This window comes from Prionailurus viverrinus, chromosome D3 (genome assembly GCF_022837055.1).
Source record: "Prionailurus viverrinus isolate Anna chromosome D3, UM_Priviv_1.0, whole genome shotgun sequence".
Lineage (NCBI taxonomy): Eukaryota > Metazoa > Chordata > Mammalia > Carnivora > Felidae > Prionailurus > Prionailurus viverrinus.
Genome location: NC_062572.1, coordinates 25,687,436 through 25,713,418, shown reverse-complemented (window position 1 = coordinate 25,713,418; position 25,983 = coordinate 25,687,436). Strand labels below are relative to the sequence as shown.

The 25,983-nt window shown below is 54.0% G+C and overlaps 1 protein-coding gene and 1 long non-coding RNA gene across 7 annotated transcripts in view; one reads left to right on the top strand and one right to left on the bottom strand.

Annotated features, from left to right (window-relative positions):
- Positions 1-8,109: 8,109 nt before the first annotated feature.
- The window catches only part of TTC28 (tetratricopeptide repeat domain 28), a 635,539-nt gene continuing 617,665 nt past the window's right edge, over positions 8,110-25,983 (bottom strand). For 4 of the 6 annotated variants that reach the window (XM_047827138.1, XM_047827140.1, XM_047827142.1 and 1 more), the window contains 8 exons: positions 24,500-25,220; positions 22,244-22,368; positions 19,645-19,876; positions 18,997-19,073; positions 17,394-17,417; positions 16,547-16,676; positions 13,221-13,328; positions 8,110-12,063 (listed from right to left, as the gene is read on the bottom strand). In XM_047827138.1, the coding sequence (XP_047683094.1) occupies positions 10,430-12,063; positions 13,221-13,328; positions 16,547-16,676; positions 17,394-17,417; positions 18,997-19,073; positions 19,645-19,876; positions 22,244-22,368; positions 24,500-25,220 (3,051 nt within the window). In that variant the 3' untranslated portion in view covers positions 8,110-10,429. The remainder of the gene's footprint in view (positions 12,064-13,220; positions 13,329-16,546; positions 16,677-17,393; positions 17,418-18,996; positions 19,074-19,644; positions 19,877-22,243; positions 22,369-24,499; positions 25,221-25,983) is intronic. The other 2 variants (XM_047827139.1, XM_047827141.1) reach the window with 1 other exon arrangement.
- On the top strand, positions 10,849-16,559 carry LOC125148834 (uncharacterized). The gene is made up of 3 exons (XR_007145712.1): positions 10,849-10,981; positions 12,130-12,240; positions 12,509-16,559. It is a non-coding gene; the product is annotated as an uncharacterized LOC125148834 (long non-coding RNA).

The following is a 25,983-nucleotide window of genomic DNA, read 5'->3' as shown; positions in this document are numbered from 1 at the left end:
TTAAACATCTCTTTTAACTTTGTTTATTTACTTTTTTACTTAAAAAAATTTTTTTAAATGTTTATTTTTGAGAGAGACAGAGACAGAATGCAAGTGGGTTAGGGGCAGAGAGAGAGGGAGGCACAATCCGAATCAGGCTCCAGGCTTTGAGCTGTCCGCACAGAGCCCAACACAGGGCTCGAACTCACGAGCTGTGAGATCATGACCTGAGCTAAAGTCAGACGCTCAACTGACTGAGCCACCCAGGTGCCCCTCTGTTTATTTACTTTTTAATGGCTACGTTCTATTTATCACTACAAACCCTCAGCAAATATTTGTAGAATGATAGAATGATTTGAAATGATAGATAAGAACTGCCTTCCCCCCCCCACTTAATCACATATCAATTTTATTTTACTTCTGCATTTTTGGTTCAAAAAGAAAATGGCTACACATTTAAGAAAGCTCTGTAGGCGAGAGAGAAAAAAATTAGGCTTTTGGCAAAATGTTGCCAGGCAAATCAGAAGTCAAATTCATTTACCTGTTCCAATCAGCCAACTAGACTCCAAGGAGACTTCGGAGTTCTGCTACTGGGATTTTGTAAAGTTATTGTAGAATTTTAGGGGTGCCTGGGCGGCTCAGTCAGACTTCAGCTCAGGTCATGATCTTGAGATGGAGCCCCACGTTGGGCTCTGCCCTGACAGCATGGAGCCTGCTTGGGATCCTCACTCTCTCTTTCTGTGCCCCTCCCTGGCTCACGCACTCGCTTGCTCTCTCTCTCTCTCTCTCTCAAAATAAATAAACTTAAAAAAATTAAGTTATTGTAGAATTTTAAAATGTTTTATTTAATATAAATATATTGAGAATATTTATATATTTAAGAATAGTATTCTCTAAAACCCAAATGCACAGTTGCTACAAATTTCATAAATATCTTGAGATTGGATACAAATTCATTTGAGAGGCAAAGGGCTTCCTCAGTGTTAACTTGTCCCTTTAATGTATTCAGATCCAGATGTTTCAACCTCATTTGGTGGGGTGGATTCAGACTTAGCCTGTCAGTTCCCTGCTGTTTACCATTATTTAGTATCATTAGAGACTGTGAGTGTGTGTGTAAAAAAGGCTTTAAACTGAGAAAGGTATCAAGCTGTGGTCCATGCCCAGAAATTCTGAGGTTAAAAACAACAAAGCGACTAAAAAAAGAATTGGAATACCAATACTAAAAAACAGTTGCAGGAGCGCCTGGGTGGCTCAGTCGGTTAAGCGTCTGACTTTGGCTCAGGTCACTATCTAATGGTTTGTGGGTTCGAGTCCCACATCGGGCTCTGTGCTGACGGCTCAGAGCCTCGAGCCTGCTTCGGATTCTGTGTCTCTCTCTCTGCCCTTCCCTGCCGCTCGCACTCTGTCTCTGTCTAGAACTGAATAAATGTTAAAAAAGAATTTTTTTAAAGCAGTTGCAGTAGTGAAAAACAGTCCTGCACCTGTCTTTTGTATTGTATTAGCTCTCAGTTGAGGTCCTCAAGCGCATAACCAAATCTTCCTTGAGGCCCATTCTGTCCTTCCAGGAAAACATCTAACAAGACATATATTCCGCAATTGGATATGCAGCATTTTTTAACAGTACCAGAGACCACAGACCGTGTCTCCTACGGTAATAGGGACCACACTGCCATGCTCGTAAATCCTTGCATGGCGCCATGGTAACCTTTGTCCCGAGATTTGCCCTGTAGATGATTATACTAAAGCCAATTCCTGCTTCAACAGTAATAGGGTAGAGTTCTTAAGAGATGGTAAAAAGGCTTAGAGTTTCCTTTACATTGACAGGTATTTTATGGCTCTTATAATAGGAGTATAAGAGAGTTGCTTCCTGCCTAATGACAACGTAAACCATAGAGTTCAGCTGATCCAAGTTCTCAGGGTAATCCTGTTCTCCGTAGTCAGATGGCGACTGGTTTTCCATACGTGAGGGTGTGTACAGATGCCTTTGGGTCAGGACTCTGGCCCCTCAGCAATGCCATGAGTGTGTCGGTCAGCAAGACTGATAATGCCCCAATAACTAATCCGTAGATCTACTTTCAAAGACACAGAGATTTAATGGCCAGTATTTTATGTAGGATATTTATGTCTAGATTCATAAATGAAATGGGCCTATTGCTTTCTTTTTTTAGACTGTTGATCTTGGAATTAAGAATACCATCAGGGGCGCCTGGGTGGCGCAGTCGGTTAAGCGTCCGACTTCAGCCAGGTCACGATCTCGCGGTCCGTGAGTTCGAGCCCCGCGTCGGGCTCTGGGCTGATGGCTCAGAGCCTGGAGCCTGTTTCCGATTCTGTGTCTCCCTCTCTCTCTGCCCCTCCCCCGTTCATGCTCTGTCTCTCTCTGTCCCAAAAATAAATAAACGTTGAAAAAAAAATTAAAAAAAAAAAAAAAGAATACCATCATGAAGGGACGCCTGGGTGGCTCAGTCGGTTATCTGACTCTTCCTCTCAGCTCAGGTTATCATCTCACACTTTGTGAGTTCGAGCCCCGCATCGGGCTCTGTGCTGACAGTGCGCAGCCTGCTTGGGATTCTGTTTCTCTCTGTCCCTCTGCTGCTCTCTCTCTCTCTCAAAATAAGTAAATAAACTTTAAAAAGTTAACAAAAAAAGAATACCATCATGAAATGATGTGAATATCTTTTATTATTTTTATGTTTTCTGAAGCAATTTGAAAAGAGATTTTTCTGGCCCTGAAAGTTTGCTGGGATACACGTGAAACCATCTGGGCCTGTACGGTTTTGAAGTCTCTAATGATACCTGAAGAGTCAGGTAAAAGGCAAGGAGGCACGATGGCCGTTGTAGCTTCATGGGCTTTGGTTTCTTTATTTTTCCCTTCTTGCGCCAGACCTTCTCATGTTTTTCCTAAAAGTCGAGAGAATCTAATTTATTGTCGTGCAGTTGCAAACACTGGACCCGTTCTTGAATTCCTTATGGAAGCGTGCACACGTACGAGTGAGCAGAGCTGTGTGGCACCGTGCCGTGTGGAGTCCCTCGTGGTCGCTGCTTTGGAGCGGAATCCACCGCTTCCCTCCCCGGTGAAGGCGCCGTCGTCCTGCAGTCGAAGTCCGTCGTTCTGCGCCCCGTGTGTGGGCCTAAACCTTATGAGGCGCTACTTTGCATTTTCGCATATATTGGCACAAAATTGTTCGTAGTATTTTATTTTATTTTTTAATTTTTTTTTAACGTTTATTTATTTTTGAGACAGAGAGAGACAGAGCATGAACAGGGGAGGGTCAGAGAGAGGGAGACACAGAATCTGAAACAGGCTCCAGGCTCCGAGCTGTCAGCACAGAGCCTGACGCGGGGCTCGAACTCACAGACCTCGAGATCATGACCTGAGCCGAAGTCGGCCGCCCAACCGACTGAGCCACCCAGGCGCCCCTGTTCGTAGTATTTTAATGTTTATTCTTTTTTTGTGTGTGTGTGAGAGGGAGAGAGCGGGGTGTGGGGGGGGGGGGGTGGTCAGAGATAAGGGGAGAGAGAGACGGGTGGGGGGAGAGAGAGAGAATGAGAGAATCCCAAGCAGACTCGATCCACACTGTCCGTGCAGAGTCTGACTCGGGGCTGGAACCCATGAACCGGAGATCATGACCTGAGCCGAAACTAAGCATCGGACGCTTCCCCGACTGAGCCACCCAGGGGCCCCATGTTATTTTAGGTTTTCATCTCTGCAGCACTTTGAGCTACATCCACTTTCTCTTTCTTTTCTTCTTCGGTCTTCACATACACAACCAGTCTTCCTAGCAGTGAGTGTACTTTATCTTTTTGGCAAACTTCACCCTTCTCAATCTTCTATATTGCTTTTTAATTTCTTTCTGTTCTTTTCCCCTCTCTTCTGTTCCCTCTGGGTTCATTCTTTTGCTAACCTCTTGGATCGGTCGGCTAGCTCAGTGGTGGGGTTCTTTCCTAACACATGTCTGTACACGCGAGTAGGGTCACACTCACCCCTTCTTACTGGTTGGGGCTCGTGCAGGTACATATTTTGAACCCTAGCTGTGAATATGAACCGTTAGGGGCTACGCGTTTTTCTTTGAAATGCCACTTCAACTGCATCCCACTAATTTTTATGGGGTTTTAAATTAATTTATTTTTTTTAATATCTTATTTATTTTTGAGAGTGCGGGCAGGGGGAGGGGCAGAAAGAGGGGGCAGAGGATCCGAGGCAGGCTCTGAGCTGATGGCAGTGAGCCTGATGTGGGGCTTGAACTCATGAACTGGGAGACCATGACCCGAGCTGAAGTCGGATGCTCAACCGACTGAGCCTCTCAGGTGCCCCTAATTTTATTCTTAAGTTATTCTATAATTTACATATTCCTAAAATCATGGAAACAGAAATCAAATTATATATTTTACTTTTACTGGGGGGGAAATGACATTCTTTGTGGTCCGCTGTGAGAACTTCCAGTCTTGAATAAAACAAGTAAGAAACATTTCTGTCAATAAAAGTAAAGCCCCCGAACACCCAGGGTGGCTTTGGAGGCATCTATCGGCTTAGATGTGTAGTATTTTCTTATTTCTCCCTTCACTTCTATGGTTCATATGCTCTGTTAGTGCATTTTAAAATACCCAAGTGTTTGGAACCTTCTCGCCTTCTTATTGGTGCTGACTTGGTGCTGTGTTCTCATCCCATGGAGGCCGGGATACAGACTCCTCAGTCTTTGCTGAGACTTGCTGCATGGCCTGTCCGGGATCTGTTTCCGTAGTTTGTCCCATGTGTTCTTGTGAAGAACGTGGATCCCCTGGCAGAGACCAGGTTCTCTGACGTTTCACGAGCCTGTTTGCCGAGTTATTGAAACCTGCCGTAGGCTTGCTGGCTTGTGTTCTTGATCCATCGATTGAGAGCAGAAGGTGAGATCCCATTATAACAGTGCTGTCCTCCAAACACGTAGTTCTGCCCAGTTTTACTTGATCGATTTTGAAATGATATGATTCGCTGCATACAAATTAGAATTTTGACTTTCTGCTAAGGTTTTTTAACATTAGAGAATGGATCTTCTTTGTTTTTATTAGTGCCTTTTACTTTCTATTTTGTTGATCTTTTATCGTCAACTGTTGGGCCTTGTGCTTTGGTAGGGTTTTTTTCCCCCCCCAAAGAGGCATATCGGGGTTTTTTTGTTTGTTTGTTTGTTTGTTTTAACATTTATTTATTTTTGAAAGAGCACGAGTGGGGGAGGGGCACAGAGCCTGACATGGGGCTCGAACTCACGAACTGTGAGATCATGACCTGAGCTGAAGTCCGACACTTAACTGACTGAGCCACCCAGGCGTCCAGTGGCGTATCGTTTTTTTAAAGAGCATGTGGCATATTGCCATCATTATTCCCCTTTAAGTTTATTTATTTCGAGAGAGAGAGTGTGCAATGGGGAGAGGTAAGGAGAGAGGGGGAGAGAGAATCCCAAAGAGGCTTCATGCTGTCAGTGCAGAGCCCAATGTGGGGCTCGATCCCACGAACCGAGAGATCATGATATGGTGAGCTGAGATCAAAAGTTGGATGCTTGGGGTGCCTGGGTGGCTCAGTCGGTTGAGCGTCTGGCTTCGGCTCAGGTCGTGATCTCACAGTTCGTGAGTTTGAGCCTCGCATCGGGCTCTGTGCTGACGGCTCAGAGCCTGGAGCGTGCTTCCGATTCTGTGTCTCCCTCTCTTTCTGCTTTTACCCAGCTCGTGCTCTGTCTCTCTCTCTCAAAAATAAATAAACATTAAAAAAAAATTAAAAGAAAAAAGAATAAAAAAGTTGGATGCTTAACTGACTGAGCCACCCAGACACCCCCATTCTCCTTTTTAATTGTTAAATTCAGTTCATTCGATTACATTTATTGCTAGTAGTTTTCTTTCATCTTACATTTGTCCTGCTTTTAAAAAATGGTTTCTGTTGTTCTCTTTTTTCTATTCCTTTAGATCAAGCAAGTTTTAAAAATATTTTTTTCTGTGCTCCCTCTGGCAGCACGTGTAACAAAAATATTTTTTTCCTCCATTAACTAGTTTGGTACAATCCTCTGTTTCTATTTGTGTGTCTAGCATGTGTTTAACTTACTCTAAAAATAGTCTATGCTTTCTTCTCTTCCAAACAACCTATAGCACTTTAACATCCGTGTGTTACATAGTATTGCCCGATATTTTTTTTGTTGCTATTCGCATAAGATGTTAATGTTTACACAATCACTATTTGTCTTTAATTTATTCACACTCACTTCGCTGCTCACACTTCCTTCCTGCTTCTCAGACGTTTACAGGTAGGACTGTTTTCCTTCTTTCTGGAATACCTCCTTTGGAAGTTTCTTTAGTTACAGGGGTCTGGTGGTAGTGAACTCTGTTTGTCGGCACACGTCCACGACTGTGGAATTTTCTGGTCCTCGGACTGGGATCGCAGATCAGAGGCGTTCAGTCTTCTAATTCACCACCCACCGGCAGGTCCTGTGCACCCTCTTGGGCTCCCCTCCTGGCAAACGTGAGGCTACAGTGTATTTATAAGGACTCCAAAATGACAGACTGCTCGTTAATGACCCAGGGCCATTCTGTGTCCCGCAAGGAAACCTGGAAAGCGCAGAATGTGTGCAGAAAGTGACTCAGACACAGCACTTAAAACCGTGGGAACTCATGCTTTAATAGACACTGAAATCACAAAGGAAGGCCAAGTGCCTTAACAATCTCAATAAAAATATGAAGTTCTTTTTACATGGTAAATTTCGTAATATAAAAAGTTTAATGCCATCTGGAAACTGTAATTTACAAAAAAAAAAGTCCATCTAGGCCAAGGATGGCTAACACGGCATACAAGGGGGTGGGGGGCGAGTGCCAAGCGGGGAAGGCGTCTGAGGCGGGGAGAGGTGACCGCATGTGTCCTCACATCTTTGAAAGAACCGTGACAAGCAAGGGCCCAGCTCACAAACCACGTGAACAATCCTTTCAGGTGAAACAACAAAATGTGTGATGAAAATGACAGTTTTCACCCTCTGCCTCCTTACTGAAAGCAACCGGAGTACCGCGCCCTATTTCTTCCACACTGAGCAGTAACTAACCAAGTGGCGGTGGGAGGCGACAGGGGGGTCGGAGGTAGGGGTGGGGTGGGGGGGAGGGTCGGGCGTGTGCTGGGGACTTGCTGCAATGACCACTTACCGAGATTCACTGGGACGCCAGAGCGGGACAAGGACAGTGTGTCCTGCTGAGACCCAGCGAGGATCAGAGTGGACCACGATGTTTTTCAAACAGGATGAAGTGACAACATTTTCGTTTCACTACACGCTAAGGCGGATCAAAACGGTAAGTTTCAGTAGCTCATTTTGTCCTGGTGTTTCGACTTGGTTATTAACAAGTTCGCCAACCGGTGAGAATTCAGATGGGATCTACCCCTTGCTTTGTGGTCATGCCAAGGAGGGAGATTTTATTGCTTGTGCTCAGTGTATCTGCATCTGATGGAGGAGGATGGGGGCAGGACATTCCAGTTTCCTGAGCTGAAAACGAAATGTATCCAATGCTTTCTGCACACGGTAAGGAAAAGATGGTTTTGTTCATTTTACCCACAGCCGTTGAATCATTCCAAGCGGGGCAAAGAGCCACGGACTGTGCGGGAGTTCTTTGCTTCTACCCCATGGCTCAGGGTTCCCATGCATGCCAACTTTATCCACGACTCGACACTCACGTTCCCTACACTGTAGAAACAAAACATTCTAATTGTGTTTTCTGTCTCCTGCACTAGGAGTCAGCAAACTTTTTCTTAAAAGGTCAGGCATCCGGTATGGTAGGCTTTGTGGGCCAGGAGGCAAAATCGAGAATATTATGGAGGTACTTCTATAACTATTTAAACATGTGAAATCCATTGCTATCTCATGGCTATAAACAACGAGGCCTCCGACCAGATTCAGCCTGTGGGTCACGGTCTGCGAACCCCTGATCTGTACAAAGAAATCTGTGAATTTTACAGTCTCACATAACTTTTAAGTGCATACTTTTTTTTTTTTTTTCCGTGGAGGAGCCTGAAAAATCTCCTGTGACTTGACATCCATTTCACTCATAAAGAAAACACCAAGACAGTAAACATAAGCAGGTGGCGATTCTACAGTGATTTTTAGATTGGTCCTTATTGTTCCATCATGTTAAGCTTTCCTTCATTGAAGCTTAGCTCTAGGACAGGAAAAAAAAAAAAAAAAAAAAAAAAAAAAAGAAGGTCACGTACACCATTTGGTTTTTCGACACGAAACCTAAAACAATAGTGTGGTTACGACTAACGCCGGGTCAGGGTCCACGAGACCTCCTAGCCGGCTCGATCACCACGGGAAGCGGTCTGGGTGGTAGGGGGCGTGCACTGGAGGTGGACAGGGGTGCGTGTGCTCACACGGGGAGCACACACCCCAGGCCGGTCCTCCGGGGCCGCTCGGCACTTGGGAAAGGGCGGAGATGGCTAAGAAAGGAACCGCCTGACTATCTACATCGGGATTCAGAAATTTACTCTGAGGTGTTGTGTTTGTTGTGGGGACCTGATTTCACTATCTAAATGCACAGTGCTATGAACTTGCTTTCATTGGCTACTCTGGGACTTCTATTACCGTTTGGCTTTTCCCTCCTGACACCCAGAACCTCGTGATTGCTTCTTCGTGAAGTGTCTGTCTTCCGGTGTCGGGGTCAGGGCGCGAACGGGACACCCTTGCTGTCTGTCGGGGTGAAGGCGAAAAAGGCCCTATGATGGGGCTCAGGGGGGAGTAACGTGCCGAGGAAATAGTCTCCTTCCCTCTCTTCAGGGTTCACCGAGTGACAGGGCAAGCGGTCAGTGTGTGCTGAGAAAGTGAGATCCTACCTGAGGCTAAAGACTCTACTTGGGGGTCTTAATGTTGGCGCCCCTCCCACCACGCCTCTCACGTCCACTCCAGGTGTCGCGGGCCCAGTGGCCGCCCACCTCAGTGTGACACTCCCCACGGGGAGGGCGGGAGGATTTTAATTTTAGAATTCTGTAAAAGAGGTGTATTCGAATTCTCCAACTAAAGTTGGTCCTAGTGTGATTTTTAGCATTTCATCTCTTTCTTTAGAAGTCAATGCTTACCCCCACCTAGACTGTCTTTTGTCACAGCCTTGCTGACGAGAACCTGGGCGTAAGGTCACGGCTGTAGGAGATGCCTACCCTGTTTGTTCAGGACAACACTTTCAGGAATGTCTATTTCCCTGCTCAGCAACCGTTTGGATGTAAATCCCAGCAAAAGCCGCCCCCCCACTTCTTAGGCTGTGGACATTAAAGTGTAATGTGGGGGGGGGAGGGGGCGGTCCCCGCTATGCTGAGGGTACCGCTCACAGACATGGGGAGCTGGGGCTGCGGGAGCCCGGGAACAGCTCTAGATGGGAGAGGTGGCAGAGGCCTGGAGTTGGGAAAAGAGAATAAAATTAAAGCAGCTGCCGAAGGGAATAGGAGCTGGAAGTTCCATTCTGGTTAAATCTAGTTAGCTGTGTTTTTTTTTTGTTTTTTTTTTTTTTTGCTTACAAGGAAACTGAATAATTTCAACCTCCCCCCTCCCCCGCAAACTTGATAATTACTTACTGATGACTATTCAAAATTTGACATTTTAAAAAATTTGAGCTTTTTAAAAATAATAGCTATAAATGCAAAGTACTATCGATAATAAAACCAAGTTGTTTATCCATGTACAAAAAAGGTCAATAATGTTTTCAAAGCACAAAGTTGCATTTTAAATCACAATTGCATAGTTCTAAAATGCCTGGAGAAGAGAGTTACATAAAATTTTTTTAGAAAATTCAAGTTTGGTTGACAGTGGGGCCCCAAGGACGTTTGTGGAGTTCAGGACGGAAGTGCTGTTGGACAGTGAGTTTATTGCATTGCTACTGTGATGTTATGCGATCATTCGACCAGAATTGCTACAGTTTAATTACAAATCATTGGCATTTTAAAAACCATTCTGTTTTTGGCTAATATCACACTTTCATGTAGAATTCAACTTAGATTTTATATATCCCTCCCCCAACCAGCACCTGAAAGCCTTTAAAAAAAGCTCTATTTGTATTTGTGTATAAAAGGTACTGCATATATGCCTCTTAGCAAAATATGTGCTCCCTTTCCTCTCTCCACCCAGAACCATGACCGTTTTGTAAAAAAAAATCCTGTGGAAGAGTCACATCAGAGATGAGAAGCAGGGAGTTCAAGGTAAACATTGGGTGAAGCATGTAGAAGATTCCACGAGCCTCCGGTACCGACACCACGGGAAGTTCTGGCTTGTGGTGGCTCTGGCCCAGGGTGGCCTCTGGCCTCGTGGATGGGGGCGCGGGGGGTGTGGTGGCGGCCCACGCCCCGAGGGAGCACCCAACGAGACGTGGCTGGTGGGGCCACCGCGCTCAGTGTGCGGGCGGGCGTGGGCCCGTGAGCGTGCGCCTGTCTCGGCGGCTGCTGCAGCCCGAGCCCGCGGCTGTGAGACGCGCTCTAGCATTTGGAGGAGGGGAAGAATCTCCCCGGGGACAGAAACTTGTAGCCGTTGCCAGAGGGAAGTCTGAAAGGGCGGGCGGGAGCCGGTGCGGGCGGGCCGGCGGGCAGGGGCAGCGTGCCCAGTGCCGTGGTCTCCGTGCGCCAGTGGCCGTTGGGAGGCGCTTTTTGTGGCGTTTCTCCAGGCTGCTGCATGGACAGTTCCTTAAGCTCCAGCTTGTCCACTCCCTCCTCCTTCTTGTTGTGCCGAGGAGACAAATTTAGGAGACTGAGGACGTCTCTTTTGGAAGTCATCGTCCCAGGGGGGCCCCGGAATATTTTCACTGGTCCCGCGGAATGCTGGGGTGCGCTCTGCCAGAACATCTTCAGGTTGTGCACGGCCTGCACCTTCTCGTCGATGGCTGCCATCTTCAGTTTGTCTATGTCGGGGGCGTCGGCGGGACTGGAGCGGGCAGAACCGGCCGACGAGTAGGAGAGGGCCGGGGAAGGCGCGCTCCCGGCAGGAGACTGATGGCCGGAGCTGGGGGACACGTTCCTCGGCGACTTGGAAATGTGAGCACTGTAAGGAGAGCTGGGGTACTTGAGTTTAAAGAGAGGCTGGTCGGGGAGGGAGGTGTGGGAGTCCGCGCCGGGCGACGGCCGACCCCCGTGCTGGCTCGGGCTGTCTTTGACGGATGCCTCCGAGCTGGTGGGGCTGCTGTACCCTGAGCTCACCTTGGGGAGGGACGAGCTTCTGGCTGGGGGCTTTGGTTTAGCAGTGACCGGTGACGGCTGACCCTTGGGGTGCGAGAGGGGAGGCCTGCTGAACGCGCTGGTCTCTGACGCCCTGAAGACGGCCCCGCCGTTGGGCCCGGGGCCGCCGCCGTCCTCCGGGTGACTGTTCTTGCTGCCCTGGCCGCCGCCCCTCTGCAGCCGCTCCACCGCGATGAGATGACTTTGCGTCTCCTCTAGAATTTTCTGGGCCAACTCTTGTGGATCGAGCTTTGGGTTGCTCTCTTCTTGGGATTTCACGGTGCTGTCGGTTTCTGTGCTCGACTGGTCCGATTCTCCCGTGTCTGAACTTGCTAGTTTGCCAACCTTTTGGAAGGGAGAGTTGGGGCTGGGAATCAGAGTCATTTTAACCGGAGAGTTGGGTGTGCTCACGCTGCCCTTGGAGCTTACTGAAACCTTCACGCCCCCGGCCGTCCCCACTCGGGACTGCTCGTGATCTGGCGAGAAGCGCAGCTTCCGGTTTTCTGGGTAGGCCGCCAACGGCTCGGTGCTGATGATGGAGAAGCCCTCGTATTCTTCTTCATCTTTGCCGCCCGCAGGGCGGGTCTGGGGGGACAGCTGGCCCCGAGGCAGGGTGGACCGCTGCGGGTAGGCGTTCTTGGACCGGTCGTAGTCCTGCCGGCCGCGGGGGCCCCCTCCTTCCGACCCCGCCTCGGGCTTGGAGACGAAGCTCATGGAGGAGGCGATGGAGCTCAGGCTGTACACGGAGATGGCGTCCGAGGCGATGCTGTCCGCACCGGTGGGGGAGAAGGGCGGGTGCTGGTAGCTCAGGGGCAGGGCATTGGAGACGGACTGGGCCGAGGCCAGAGATTCCAGGGAGGACGAGCTGTCGAGGCTGAGGCGCTTGGGCAGCTCGGTAGAATCTGAGACAAGACATAAGTGCCCAGAGGGCAGTTAGAATTCTCTGTGGCTTTGATGTTTTTTTCAAGGTCACAAGCATCCCCTTACGTGCAGGAGCTAGCTGGGGGCTGTGGATGTGCTGCGTGCACACAATCTGAATTTACCCCGGAATCCTGGGGAATGAGGTCCCGCCGGGAAGGGTAAGTGTCGTGGCTTGTGCTCCGAGCGGGGCCTGTGGGCCGTCTGTGCTGCCCCCTGTCCTGAACCCACAGCCACTACCTTCTGGATTCCAGCAGCCTCCTCAGGGTCATTTACACTCTCTCTCTGCGTTGCCTTTCCTCCTCCCCCTTCCCCTAGCCCCTTCTTCCCCCCGCCCCCAACCCCCTCCACTCTAACCTCTGCCCTCCCTCGTTCCTGTAAACGTTATCGGCAGCATCCATGCTGCCAAACCCACTGTTCACTGCCCAGGTTCACAGTTGGTCGCTCCCTGCCCTCACTGACCACTCCTTCCTGGGACGTCCTCGTCTTTGCAAACTGTGAACCCCAGAGTGATCACAGGACACAGTCCTCTCCCCGCCGGCCTCTCCCTGAACTTCAGACTCCTGTAACCAGCCGTCGGCACAGGTGTCTAATGGCCATTTCAGAACTGAACGTGTCCAAGATGGAACTCAGGCCCGTTCCTCCTGCCACTTCCAAGGTCTCAGCAAAAGGTGGCATTTGTTCCCCAAAACAAGGTATTGCCTGCGACCCTCCCTTCCTGTGACGTACACCCTTCAGCAGATCCCATTGATTCTGCCTTCAGACCAGGGCCACCATCCTTGCCAGCATCCAGGCACCACCCTCTGAGAGTGGCAGGCAGGCAGAGTGCCCCCAGGGGACTGAAAGCTGCTTCCAGCATGAATGACTGGGACCCGCCCCTCCCTGAGTCAGCAGCTGCCACCCCGTCTCGTCCCATCCTCTGCGTGTCATCTTCACCGCGCTAGGCGACACCTTGTCTCTACCACGTGTCGTGATCATGAGTTGGTGTGTTGACTGCCTTTGGACAGTTCCGAACACTTATGCCAAAACTACACATTCACTTTTCCTTCCCTTCCCAAGATGCAGCCAGGCTGGCACGGACATCTGCAACCCAGGCGCGCGGGGGGCAGCATGGAGGGGGCGGCGGGGGAGAGGCGCTTACCGAAGAGCGCGAGCAGAGACTGCAGGGCAAAGTGCACGGTTCGCCGGTTGGCTTGTTTCCCGGTTTTCAGGATTACTTCCTCCTGACCCACTTCACAGAGATCGAACCCTAGGGGAGCAAAGAATGTAAACATCTGCTTCCGTAGGGAAGAGTCCACGTCTGGAAAAGGCTGAGAGCCGCGGGGCTCCTTGGACGGTCTCACGGGAAGCCCCGCGGGCCCCTCAGCAAGCGCCCAGCCTGGGGTGGCCCCGGGTGCCGGTGCGGGGCCCCCCCGAGTGCAGAGTGTGCACCTGGAGGCCTGGCTCCCTCCCTCCTGCCCGTCCTGGAGCACCGGCAGCTTTCCCACCCTCAGCTGTGTTCCCGAGAGCCCCTGGTCCCAATCAGTCGGGCTCATTCCTTCCAAGAACCGTGCACTGAAAAAAGACTTGAAGAGGGACAAAAACCGGCCACTCCATTCGGCCCGGGGTCCAACACTTAAAGCTGGTGCCCGGGAAGGTGGAGGCTTCTTAAGGGCCCGGACGGTGTCTTCACACGTGCTCAGCGTCTGCCACCAAGGGCGTGGAAATGAGCGCGCCTGACGATGGAGCGTCTGCTTTCTGGGCCGAGCCACCCCACTGGGACTGCGCTCTGTTTGTTCTGCTGAAGTCCAGGGGGACTGCTCCCTGACACCAACGGCTCTACTGAGACGTGGAGCGGGCACAGCAAAGGGCAGGAGCCGCCCGAGCAGGAGGCGAGCTACCGAGCTGCCACCAGCGCACGGAGACTTATTAGAGACCTCCCAAAGGCACCTGGCGCACTTCTCCCTGGGAGGCACATGGGAAGAAGGAGCCAAACGCAGACGCCGTGGCCAAAGGCTGTGTGCACAGACAGGATGTAGGGCCCGCGGAGCCCTCAGCACCCAACGGCCGCGTCCAGCCTCCCGCAGCGGATCACTGAGAGCCGCCTGCAACCGCAGAAGCGCTTGGTGCCGACGGCCCATGGGGCAGGCACCTGTGATCCCGGGCCCTTCCCTCCTCTGACGTACAATCTGCCGTAGCCTGCATGCTGTGCATGTCATGGCCGAGTGTTCGCCAAAGCAGAAGGGGGTCTACGTTTTCATTCTTACTCCAGGGTTCTGATACGGGTCTGGCGCTAATTCCTCTGGGAATTCGGTTCACTCGAGGAGCTACCTCGGCCTTCCGGTTGCTCTGAGACATTTTCCCCTCTGGACTCAGAAATAAACAGTCCCTGGAAGCAGCAGGAAGGTCTCCGAGAACTCAGTATTTCAGGGCGAATAACTAATTCATATTAAATGTAAGATTTTGGTTAGAAACCTCTACTTCTAGCAGAACGATGTGACTTGGTTCCTCCAACAGCACTGAAGTAAATAGCCAACAGCCCTGTGATGGGTTGTGATGGCTCCTGCTGGGTGCTGAGGGCTGGAAAGAGGGCACCCGGTGCCTCAGAGCCCTCAAGAGTGAGGGAGTCACTTGTCCAGATGCCCAGCCTGCAGAGACTTTTCCTCCTCCGGTCCCAGTCCAGGCACACTGGGTCGCCCCTTGAATATCAGTGGATTTGGAAAGTGCCAGGAAGTAGGAAATTACCCACAATTCCCAACACCGAGGAGAGCTAACAATCCACTTGGAAATATCCAGTTTACCAGTGAGAAGGGCTGGCTGTCAGACCCACACTGAAGGGAGGAGGTGTGGGCCCTGCATGAGGAAGACAGCTTTTCCTTTATAGAGAAAGGTCTTGGCTCCGTCTTCCCTCACCTGGGTCCTGTGTCACTGCTCCAGGGACAGGCCTGTCCTAGAGGTCAAACGAGATTCCTCCTGAGTGTGGACCTGGCTAACTGCTACTGACTATATTTACTTAGATATTAATTTGTTATGTTTATACCAAGAAGACTGTGCTTTAAGTCCACAGAAAGAGTACAAATCATAAAGGATGTCAGAGCATTGACTTATAGAGATTCAGAGTCCCTATGGGGCTTTGGGGGTTCCCCCATTAAAAGCAAACAGAGCCAGGGGCGCCTGGGTGGCTCAGTTGGTTAAGCATCCGACTCTTGATTTTGGCTCAGGTCATGATCTCACCCTTCGTGAGATCGAGCCCTGCGTCGGGCTCTGTGCTGAGAGCATGGAGCCTGCTTGGGATTCTGTCTCTCCCTCTCTCTCTCTCAAAATAAATAAACATTAAAAATAATAATTAAAAAACAAAAAAAGCAAATGGAGCCAGCCCTAAGTTGAGGCGGGCCGGGAAAGGTCACCTGCAAAATGGGTTATAAATGAGGCCTTATGCTGAATATCCAGGTTTCACAAGCAGAAGAAAACTGCCTAAGGACTGGCTGCTCTGCCATGTCGGATGGCCTGGTCCCCGTGACAGTGACTCAAAGCTGTGTCATCCTCCGGAACCCCCACTCCCTCAGGTTCAGACAAAGGCCTTCCCGTGGCCTCATCTGTCCCTGTGCCTCCTGCACCAGCATGGGTGCCTCACACATATGCTCACCGATGGCTCTTCCCTCTGCCTGGGTCTTTCCCCCTGAAGACACCCACCTGCCTCCCTGCCTCCTACCCTTGCAGCCATCGCTAGGACCCTAATGCTTCTGCCTGTGACCTAAGGTGCTCCCCTTAGGCCAAGTGTCTACCATATCTGCCCACGAGGCTGACAACTCCAGGAGCGCACGGTCCTCTGCTCAGTGCCGCACCCCCAGAGCCTAGCACCTTGCCTCACAGGACCCAGGCGTTCGCAGAGAAGCTGGTGGAGGGAATGGCTCCCGGGCAAATCACACAGGCACTTAAGTGGGACAGGAGAGCAGCCTGCAGCCTCTTGTGGTTTTCGTATCCAGAAACACATCTAGTAAAGGAGCAATGATGTCAAGCTGCCTCACCATGTTACAGTGTCACAAAAGGAACAGAAAGCATCTGGGTGCACAGGAATCCTGGTGCGTGCAGTTCTAGGTCCCCAGCACCAAATCTAACAAATCTAACGGAGTTTCAACAGTAGGATAGAGACCGACCCTAAAACCCTTATTTTGTGACTTTGTTTTCTTTAGCTTTTAATCATGGCTTGATCCCTAATGGTGCTGAAAGCTAGCGCGTTTATATTAAGATGATGCCTAGAAATGAGAGATGAGACCAAAAGGTAGGTAGGGGAGATGGAACCAGGCTGGAGGGCTGTTTGGAAACTGGGCTAAAGTGCTGGGATCTTTGAACCATCTTTACATAACAAAACAGCTAAGAAAACACAAAGACCCCTAAGAATCTACCAGCCTTCCCCAATAGAAACTGGGAGAAACAGGGTTTTAAAAAACAGGAGTGAAGACGTGGGCGAAGGGTGCCCCGTCCTACCTAGAGCCGCCAGGAACTCATGACAGCCCGGGAGCCGCCACAGCTGGACGCTGATGGACACCTGGATGGGGGCCGAGGCGAAGTCCTGCTCCTTCTCGCCCGCCTGCAGCTGAACCAGCACCTGGTGGAGCTGAGGGGCAAGAACAGGTGAGCCCCGCGCCTTCCCAGCGCCTCTGTCCCCTCCAGCCCGCCTACGATTTGTCCCCTGTATCACTTCTGCGTCACCTGGTGCTGTCATCCCTAATGACCTCACACGTGCCCAGCACTGGAAGTTCCTTGTATGGCACCTCACGCCTACCGTCTTGGCTCCTCTGGGGAGGCTCAGGGGAGGGGGGGCGGGTCACAGGTCAGGGCAGACGCACCTCTTCCCTCCGCGCACTGGTGCTGGGGTTCGGGGGCTAGAAGAGGGGTGGGTTGTAGGACTGGCCGGCCCCCTTGTTAGTCTTTATTAGAACCCTCTTGATGATCTCGAGTTACATGGTGAAGGTATGTTCTAGAGCCTTAGCGCTCACAGAAGAACCCACACGACCTATTCGAGTGCCCGTGGCGACTCGGGTCAGGGTCACTTAAAGTCACTTCCGCCCCTGCTGTTCTGGTGGAGCTTGAGAGGTCAAATCAAGAACACAAGAAGGGTGGAGCAGGAAAGGGGGAGCCAGAGCAGAGGAAGAGGGCAGTCGCGCGAGGTGGTGGCCAGTGGCCGGGGTCAGCCCAGCCCGGGGCGCGCGTGGGCAGGTGCACGGGGCTCCCACAGCACGTGCGCCTGAGCTCACAGCGGGCCCAGGGGACGCGGGGGTGGCGGGTGCAGGGGCTCACCTGACAACAGTTGCTACTTAAAGTAGTTACTCACCATTCCAACCATATTTTTAACAGCCTTCGGCCAGCAGATTATAAGAAAAAGAAAGAAAAAGAGAGAGAAAGAAGAGAGTTTAGACTCAAGCACAGGTTGTTATGCAACACGAGCTGCTTACTGCTTTAGGAAGCGCCACACCAGGCCCGCGGCTCTGACCGGGAGGGGAGAGGAGCGAGAGTCAGCAGGGACACACAGGAAAACAAACAGCCACACCAGGCCAGACGCGGTCAGGGGTAGCCAGGCCCTGCCCTTCCTTGCCAGGAGAGGAGCAGAGCAGGCAGGACTTGGGTGGGAGGCGGGGGGAGGGGGTGCACAGGCCATGTATAGGCCACTCTAGAAACGTCTGTGGTTCCAGAGTGACTCAAGAAATATCCACCGTCTGCTGGCCATGGGGGGCAGCCCCGGACATGGTGCCTGGGGCCCAGCGGGATAGGAGGCAGAAAGTCCCTGTGATGCCACCCAAAGCAAGAAATCAAGCAGCTGGGTTTTGGGACTCGGCCTTGCCCTGCAGATGTAATTCTAGAGTTCTCTTTCTTGTAGAGCACAGGCTTCCAGCCCTCCTGGGTTCAGGATGTTCTAGAAGTGCCTTCCTGATTCTCTCCAAAAAGGAGATGTAACACGCTTACTGCAGAGTGAGCAGGAACTAAAGAAGGGGCCATGTCATTGAGCTACAGTGTTCCAGATCTGGGCTGGAAACAACCCCAGGTAGGTGGGGGGCTCCAGGCACTCAGATTTTCAGAGGTTAATCCTAGACAGAACAGCTTTATTTCTGCACAGAAACATTAACATCTAATATGAAAGCTGATAAATAATATATATTGTTTTTTCAAATTATTACACTACAAGATGACCAGAGACAACTGTCCTGTGTAATTCATGGTCGCTATACCATCTGGAAGCCCTCCCACACACAGTGGTCACCCTGGGGTTCACCATGTCACTTCCTCCCCTTGTTCCAGACCCTCACTGGCAGTAGGAAGGTCAGGAGCTCTGAGGACAAGTTGGGAAGGGCCTACATGATACCGAGAGTTAGACTCTTCCTGATTGCTGAATTAGATCTACGTTCCCTTCAAATAAAGCACATTTTAAAAAACCTGCTAACCAATATCTTGCATTAGAGTTGACTTTGTGTTCACGGCTGTGGCTACTTTGTTTCAGGCAGGGTTGTACTCTGATCTGGACACCTGTTGTGGACCTGGCAGGCTAGCCCTACACCTGCTGGCTGAGAGAATGTGGCTCTAACACTTGTCAGCAGAAAAAGCTGGCGGTCGGGGATGACAAGGTGCAGGAGGCCACTGAATAGTTCAGGAAATGGCCTGAGACTGCAGGGGACAGGGGCCCCTTAGGCATCCTTGATGCCTTACTGCTCTCGGAACCCAGTGCCCAGAGAGGACAGCACAAGCATCTACCCCCTGTGCATGCACATGCCTGGGGGGCCGTTTCACCCCCAGCCCTCGCCTTTTCTTTCTAATCCCAAAGGCTGAAAAAAGCAAAAGACAGTGTTACTTGCAGATTCCTATTTAGGGCCAAATCACCCCATCTTTCCAGCTTGGCACGGCCCTCAGGCCTGGGCTCAGCCGCCCTAGCTAGCTCAACTCACCCGGCTGATGAGCTGCTCGCCAGTCTCCGAGGCAGTGATGAGCTTGCAGAGGGCTTGGAGGGCAGGGTTGGGCAGACCTAAACCAAGAAGAAGGTGCGTGTTACCCAGAAGAGCCTCTGCACTCACAGCCCTCCCCAGGCTAAGAGCCTGAGACACTCTGCGTCGGTGGCATTTTCAAAAGCGTGGGACAGCCAGGCATGTGAGTCTATGTCTGACTTGAGAAAGGAGAGAAGGGGCTCAGAGAAAGGCCAGTCCTGCCCCTGCTGCAATCCTCCAGGTGTGTGGTCACATTCCTGGGATCCCAGCCCTGGCTCAGGCAGCATCACCTCCTCTGAGTGATACACAAAAGTCAGCCCTGGGCGCCTGCAGCCTGCTTGATGCTGGGGTTTGGCCACACAGTTCTGTCAGATCCGAAGCTGCCAATGAAATATTAAGGCAGCTACTGTCCGCCCAGACTTCCTCCATGTGACTCCAGGAAGAGGCAGAGCCAGGGCCGTGCCCTGCTGGGGCAGAGAATGCTTTGCTATTTCAGATCTCCTCCACGTGAGGAGAGGTCTGTGTCTGCGACCCTGCCATGTTTTGGGACACTCGCTCCTTTCCAGCTGTGAGAGCCAGCATCCCTATGAATGCAGGGACCGTGAGGCTCACCCAGCAGGGACTGGATCGTGCTGCTGCAATGCTGGAGCCGGTCGCCCGGGTCGGAGGTCGGGAAGAAGACCGCTGCGGGCAGGCCGCTGGCAGGGGGGTCCAGCCGGAAGCCCACGGCGGTGAGGAGGGCCTGCCAGCCGGGGATGCCGCCCACTTTGTTCTCCACGCTCTGCTGGGACGTGTACATGGCGTTGCGCTGCCCGTTCTGGATGCGCTGCAGGGACTTCTCCACCTGCAAGGGCGACGGGGAGTGAAGCGCCACTCCGGGCAGGGGCAGGGGTCAGCCCTGGTTTCTCTCCCGGTGGCTCTGGGGACACACAAAGCCTAAGGCGTGAAGCCAGTACGCGGCTGCCTGCTGCCCCCTGGGCGCCCAGGCCTGGGGATCCTGACACTGCGGCAGCGGCCCGGCTTCTCGCAGGGGAGGGCACGAAGGGAAAGAAGGTTCCGGTCCACGCCAATGAGGGCCGGGAGACTCGGAAGAATTCTGGCCCCTCCTGAGCCCACTCTTCTGCTCCTGGCTCTCCCCCACAGACACTCAAGTGACTCATCTAAAACCCGTTCTCAGGCCTGCCTCAAACCGTGTAGCGGTGCCCCACCACTAGGACAAACCTTCAGGCCCCCGAACCCTCTTCGCTGGCCCACACACCTCACACACAGCAAGTGGTCCCCATCGCGGGGCTCTGGCTGGCGGCGCCCTTCTTCCCCGTGCCCCTGACTCCCCCTTCGTCCCTCGGCAGTGACCTCTAGAACCTATGCCTCCCCTTCCACCTCAGGTCCCCCTCCCACCTGCCAGGGCCGAAGCCATGCCTGGCACACGCTGGACTCAGTGTGTCCAGTCACTACTGAGTCCGCTCTCCCCGTGAGCACCTCCCACAGCCTCCGGCCTCCCCGCAGGTTTCTCTCCTTAGGGGAAAGCTCCGTCCCTCCAGAGATCCTGTGTGCCCCGGGGCACGTGTGCCATCACTGGAGGGGCAGAAGAGCCGTCCAGGATGTTACCTGAGAATTTTCTCACAGTACGACCCTGGGATGCTGGGAACTGACCTCACAGGCAGGACAGGAGTGTTCCTGGGCGGGACAACCAGCTGGCTTGGAGACATGCTGCCCACTGGGGCCCAGGGGGTACCCAGGGTAGTTAGGAGGCAAGGGCTGGTGAACTTGACCCATGGCCCCTGTACTCACCCTGGGAAACGAAGCCAAGAAAGAAGAGACAGCCCTTAAATGTGCCTGAGGGGCCGCAGGGCTGAGTGGGGAGCAGAGAGACCTGGCTCTGGCTCCAAGCCTGGTCTGGGAGAAGAAAGCCAAAGGGGTAGAGAGGGCACTTCGGTTCTCTCAGAAAAGCAGCTTGGGGGCCGCAGCAAGGAAGGAGGGGACTCGGGGGTGGGGGCAGTGACGGGGCCGGAGAAGGTCCTAAGCCAAGCAGCCGAATCACTCTGTGCGGTTTCCAGGCACAGGTCCAAATCAGCCAGGAGAGTCTCCCCAAATTCTCAGAGCAGTGAGCTCAGCTACCCTGGAGCAGGCGGTGTGGGCTGCCTCAAGTCTGGCCCGTGGGCCGCCTGGGGTTTGCAGGTGACCTCCTTCCTACCTGGCCACACACTGATGTCAGGCAGACCCTGAGCTCAGGAAACGTACAGGACCAACCTACCACCAGGATTGCACTGAGCGCCCCCGCCCGGGCCCCGGGCCCATGGGGGCAATAAGTGTGCCCAGCTGAGCGGACGTGCCCACCGGAACCCGGCCCCCAAAGTAAGCTCCCTGCTCAAAGCCGCCAGCCTGCTCCCAGGGCCTGTGTGGATCCCAGGGCCCCACGTCCTCTCTCTCGAGCTTGGACAGAGCCACGGCGTGTGCACCTCTGTCCTCTGGGGTGGCAGCGGGCAGCTGTTTGCATCGGGTCTGGAAAGAGCATGGATGTGGCATGGACTGTCCACCCACGCGGACCCCTCGGGCTGGGGTGGGGCCGGTCTTCCCTTTGCAGGGCTCCATGGAGGCTGACGGTTCTAAATTGTTAGAAGCCGCCTTCCAGGTTACCAAGTGGGAGAGCGGAAGGGATGTCGTGTCACTGCTTCTTGGCCCGATGTATAACTTTTAAATGTGTGGACGCTGATGTGGGGCCTCTGTCTATACCCTTGCGCCGGCCCCACAGAGGCTGGGATTGGCCAAATGCAGGGTCAGCGCTGGACTCTTCCTCCAACCAAATTTCAGGGAAGGCCCGTGCCGTTTGACTCTAAAATACCACCTCTCAGTCACTAGGACCCTACTCTGTTCCAGCTACTCACCTGTTCTCTAATCCTCCCGATGACCTTGAAAAATTCAAAGTTTTATCCCCCCTTCCGGATGGGGAAACTGAGGCTCAGCGAGCCAGGCGAGTTGCCCAAAGCCACATGGCCCAGAAGCAGCCGCGACGTGGGCCCCAGGACCTCGGCAAAGACTGCCACAGCCGTGCCCAGGACACGGGTCGTGCCTGCCGCTCGACCAATTGGCTCAACCGGTTGAGGGGACGGTGCCCCCTCCACCTGCTCGTGTCCCCCGGTGCCAGGGAAACGCCACAGCCCCCCCTCCTCTCGAGGGCGTCTGCCCCCGGGAGCCTGGGTGAGGCGCTTACCAGGTGCAGCAGCACTCGCAGGGCGTCCCGTGCGCGCTCCGGGTGCTGGAGGATCTCCGTGAGGGCCTGGCCGATGAGCGACGAGGGGCTGTTGAGCTTAACGTCACTCCCGATGAGCAGGAACCCTGCGGAGAACCAAGGAGGGCGTCTCTGAGCCCGCCCTCCCCTCGGTACCTCACAGCCACCCGGGCCAAGAGGGGCCCGCGCGGCAAAGCGGAAGGACTGACGGCGGGGATGTCTAACTCACCGGGGGACCCTAAGGTGCCTTTCTGTCCCCTCCCTTTTAGGAACTGATACTGTTTCGCTGCTCGGGGAGTGGTGGGCACTCGGGGAAGTGCCTCCGTCCTCCTGCTGCACAGGAAGTGAGGGCAGAAGAGGCCGTGGGGGTCCCTGGGCTGACGGGCCGGGCCCCCGGGACCCCTTCCCTGGCTTGGCCACCATCCCCAGGAACACCGGAGACACCCCTGTGTCTGTCTGGAACATGCCCGGGGACGGGGCCACCAGCCGCGGGGCAGGAGGCACCCTTCTCTAGCCGTAGGAACGAGCAGGCACCCGGGGTGGGGGGACCCACGCAGTGCCTGGGGGAGGGACGGAGGGGTCTCCTCAAGCCACCAAGCAAGCTGAGGACCAAGCTGCCCCCAGATAATGGAGAAAAGGGGATTTCCAAGGGCACGAAGGAGGCAGGGCTGTTTTTAAGGTGAGCAGGGCAGCACCATTCAGACACCGCTGTCCCCAGCACTGGGCGGTGACATGTGTGTTGTCCGTCGCTAAAACAAGGACAAAGACGCCACATCCATAAACACGTTGGGAAGATCGGGGGAGGGATCCCCCAGAGAGGCGCAGGGTCCCGTCAGGAAGAAGCGCCAAGCACGGGGGCCCAAGCCCCTCTGACTGTGGGGAGCACACAAAAGCAGACGTCAGTGCCGCCAGCCAGCCGTCATGGGGCTGCCGCCACCGGCCCTGCTTGCCGCATCTCCCGGTGGGGAAGCAGTTGAACAACACAGCCCGGCCCCCGGCCCTCCCCTCGCGGAACAGCCGCTGACAGGAGGTTTCTCTTCAGCTGCATGAGGAAATGGTAGATTCTGTCCTGTTCTTTCCAAACGCCTTTTAGCAAAACGCTATGGCTGTGCCGCTGCGTGAAGCAAGCAAATGTTTCCTTTTCTGAACAACACGGCTCGGTGGCCGGGCACCACCGCTGGCCCTCGCCGCTGCCGGGGTGCGGGCCCCCGGGTCCGCCTCGGGCCTCCCCTCCTTTGCAAGATGGCACCACCCCTGTCAGCAGACACAAACCCGACTTATTTGGAGAGGAAGGGTGAGGCGAAAGCCATCTTGTTCCTGGTTTTTAAACGTATACGTGGATTAAAACGAAATATAAATGTTTGAAAGGGGTGTGTTTGGCATTTCTGTTTCTCGAGACTAAGACACTCTGTTTACGGGTCGGTCCCATTGCTATGGCACTGATGGGAACTTGGCCTTTGCTCTGGAGTGTCCTGGGAGGTGCAGGGGCCGCCCCTGAGAGACAGCCACAGGCTGACACATCGTGGGGTGCGTCAGCGACGTGGCCCTTGCTGGGTGAGGCTGGGGGGGGGGGGGCGGACTCTTCGTGCTGGCAGTCTGTCGGGGAGGGCTTCCTGCACGGGAGGGTCCCCAGGTCAGCCCCTGTCCCACCTGTGACCAGACGTCACAGACGACACTGTCCCCTCACTCCCAGACCTCCGAGCCCACGGCAGGCCCGCCCAGAGCACGTGCTGTCGTAGCACACGTGGCACAGACACTGAACCCGCCCCCCCAGACGGTCCACACACGGACGAGGAGTTCTCACCCTCTTGTGACCAGTGAGGGCGCTGAGCTCCAGGAAGGGTGAGGCTCTGGTCACAGAGCCCAGCCGTGGGGCTAGGTCAAGCCCAGGTCTCCCGATGACCAAACCCAGGGTCCTTCTACCACACGGCTCTTTCCTACAGTCCCTCAAGGGACTTCACGTGAAGGTGTCATAAAATGGGTCGTCCAGCATACACGTACGTGTCAGGAAAGGTCGACCCTCACGCTCCAATGGCAAACTATTCTGCGGCTCCCTCGTCAAAAAGACCACTTTAACACCGTGGGGGTAAATGACTGACTTGGCAGAAGGCCAGAGTCTCCGCAAACACCGCCCTCTCCCTGCGCCTCCTCGGGGCCCCGCGCTGCCCTCCTCACCCCCAGCCGGGGGCTGGCCGTGAGGACCGAGCCCCGGGGTCCGCCAGCGGCCCGTGCTCCTACCTGCCCAGTTGGATGGGTGCGAGAAGGCCTTGCTGCTCTGCACCGCCTTCATGGCCTCCCCCAGGGCAGCGCTGGCTTTCAGGCCGTTCAGCAGGGATGAGTAGAGGGCGTGGAGAAACATCTTGGAAGCGGCCACAGGCACGGGCCACAGGGACACGAGGACACACTGCGCGCCGGCAGCCAGGAAGGCCCGCGTCAGCGCGACGACCCCGTCCGCCGTGACCTTGCTGTGGGACTCCTGAGAGGAGCCGAGGACCACCAGCTTCACGGGAAGCCGCAGGTCCAGGACGTCGGCGGCCGTGAGCAGCAGCTCCTGCAGGGGCGGGCAGTCGGAGATGCTGTCCCCGTCGCTGGCGTCGTCCTGCACCCGCAGGGACTCGGGGATCGTGTAGGGGTGGCCGAAGGAGCTCTTGCCGCCAGCCGGGTTGCCGTCAGCGCCGGGGGTGAGGACCAAGGCCGACAGTTTCCAAGAGATGTGGGTGGCGAAGTGGACGCACTCGGCCTGGGTCAGGGCGCTCATGACCCTCTCCTTGGTGGCCACGCTGCCCACCAGGGGCTGGCAGCCCAGCAGCTCTGACACCATGTAGGCTTCCTCCTCAGCCGACGGCATCGGCCCCCACAGCCACCTGTCCATCACCGCCGGCGGGAGCTTCGGGTTACCAACCACGGCCGCCATGGACGTGGAGCTGGAGGACGTGGGCGGGTTCTTCCTCAGGTGAGACTAGGGAGGGAAGACAGACCAGCGGGCCACCCGTCAGACGGTGGCCCGCTGCCCTGGTGGCGGCAGCCGGCTCAGCCGCAGGCTTCCGGGCAGTGCAGGGCTAGGCCCAGCTCAGCTGCACCTGTTCCCCCACTGACCTCGTTCGCTCAAACGTTCCACACCTTTTAGACCCGGGTGCTCGTCTCACGGAGAATCACACAGTGATTCTCCATGTGACAAGCTCTTGACAGTTGGGACCGGACGGGAGAAAGGGCCTCTCCCGTTTGTGAAGCCCTGGGGGGCCGGGGGCAGGAGGTGAGGACATGTGGTGCCCGCCTGCCCCACGCGTCTCACTCCCGCAGACCTCCCTGCGGGCCCTGAAATAAGGGGGACACTCATTCCCCAGGAGTCAGGGCTCTGGGAGTGACCAAAGGCAAGTCAGTCTTGGCGGAGCCAGGGCTAACTTAACACACTCTGTACTGGAGAGATCACAGCTGGCCTCTGCTCCCTGTGCTGCAAAATAGAAACATCACTGAATTATAAAATCGCACAGGGGCGTCTGGGTGGCTCGGTCGGTTGGGCGTCTGACTTCGGCTCAGGTCATGATCTCACTGTCTGTGAGTTCGAGCCCCGTGTTGGGATCTGTGCTGACAGCTCAGAGCCTGGAGCCTGTTTCGGATTCTGTGTCTCCCTCTCTCTCTGCCCCTCCCCTGTTCATGCTCTGTCTCTCTCTGTCTCAAAAATAAATAAACGTTAAAAAAATTAAAAAAATAAAATAAAACCA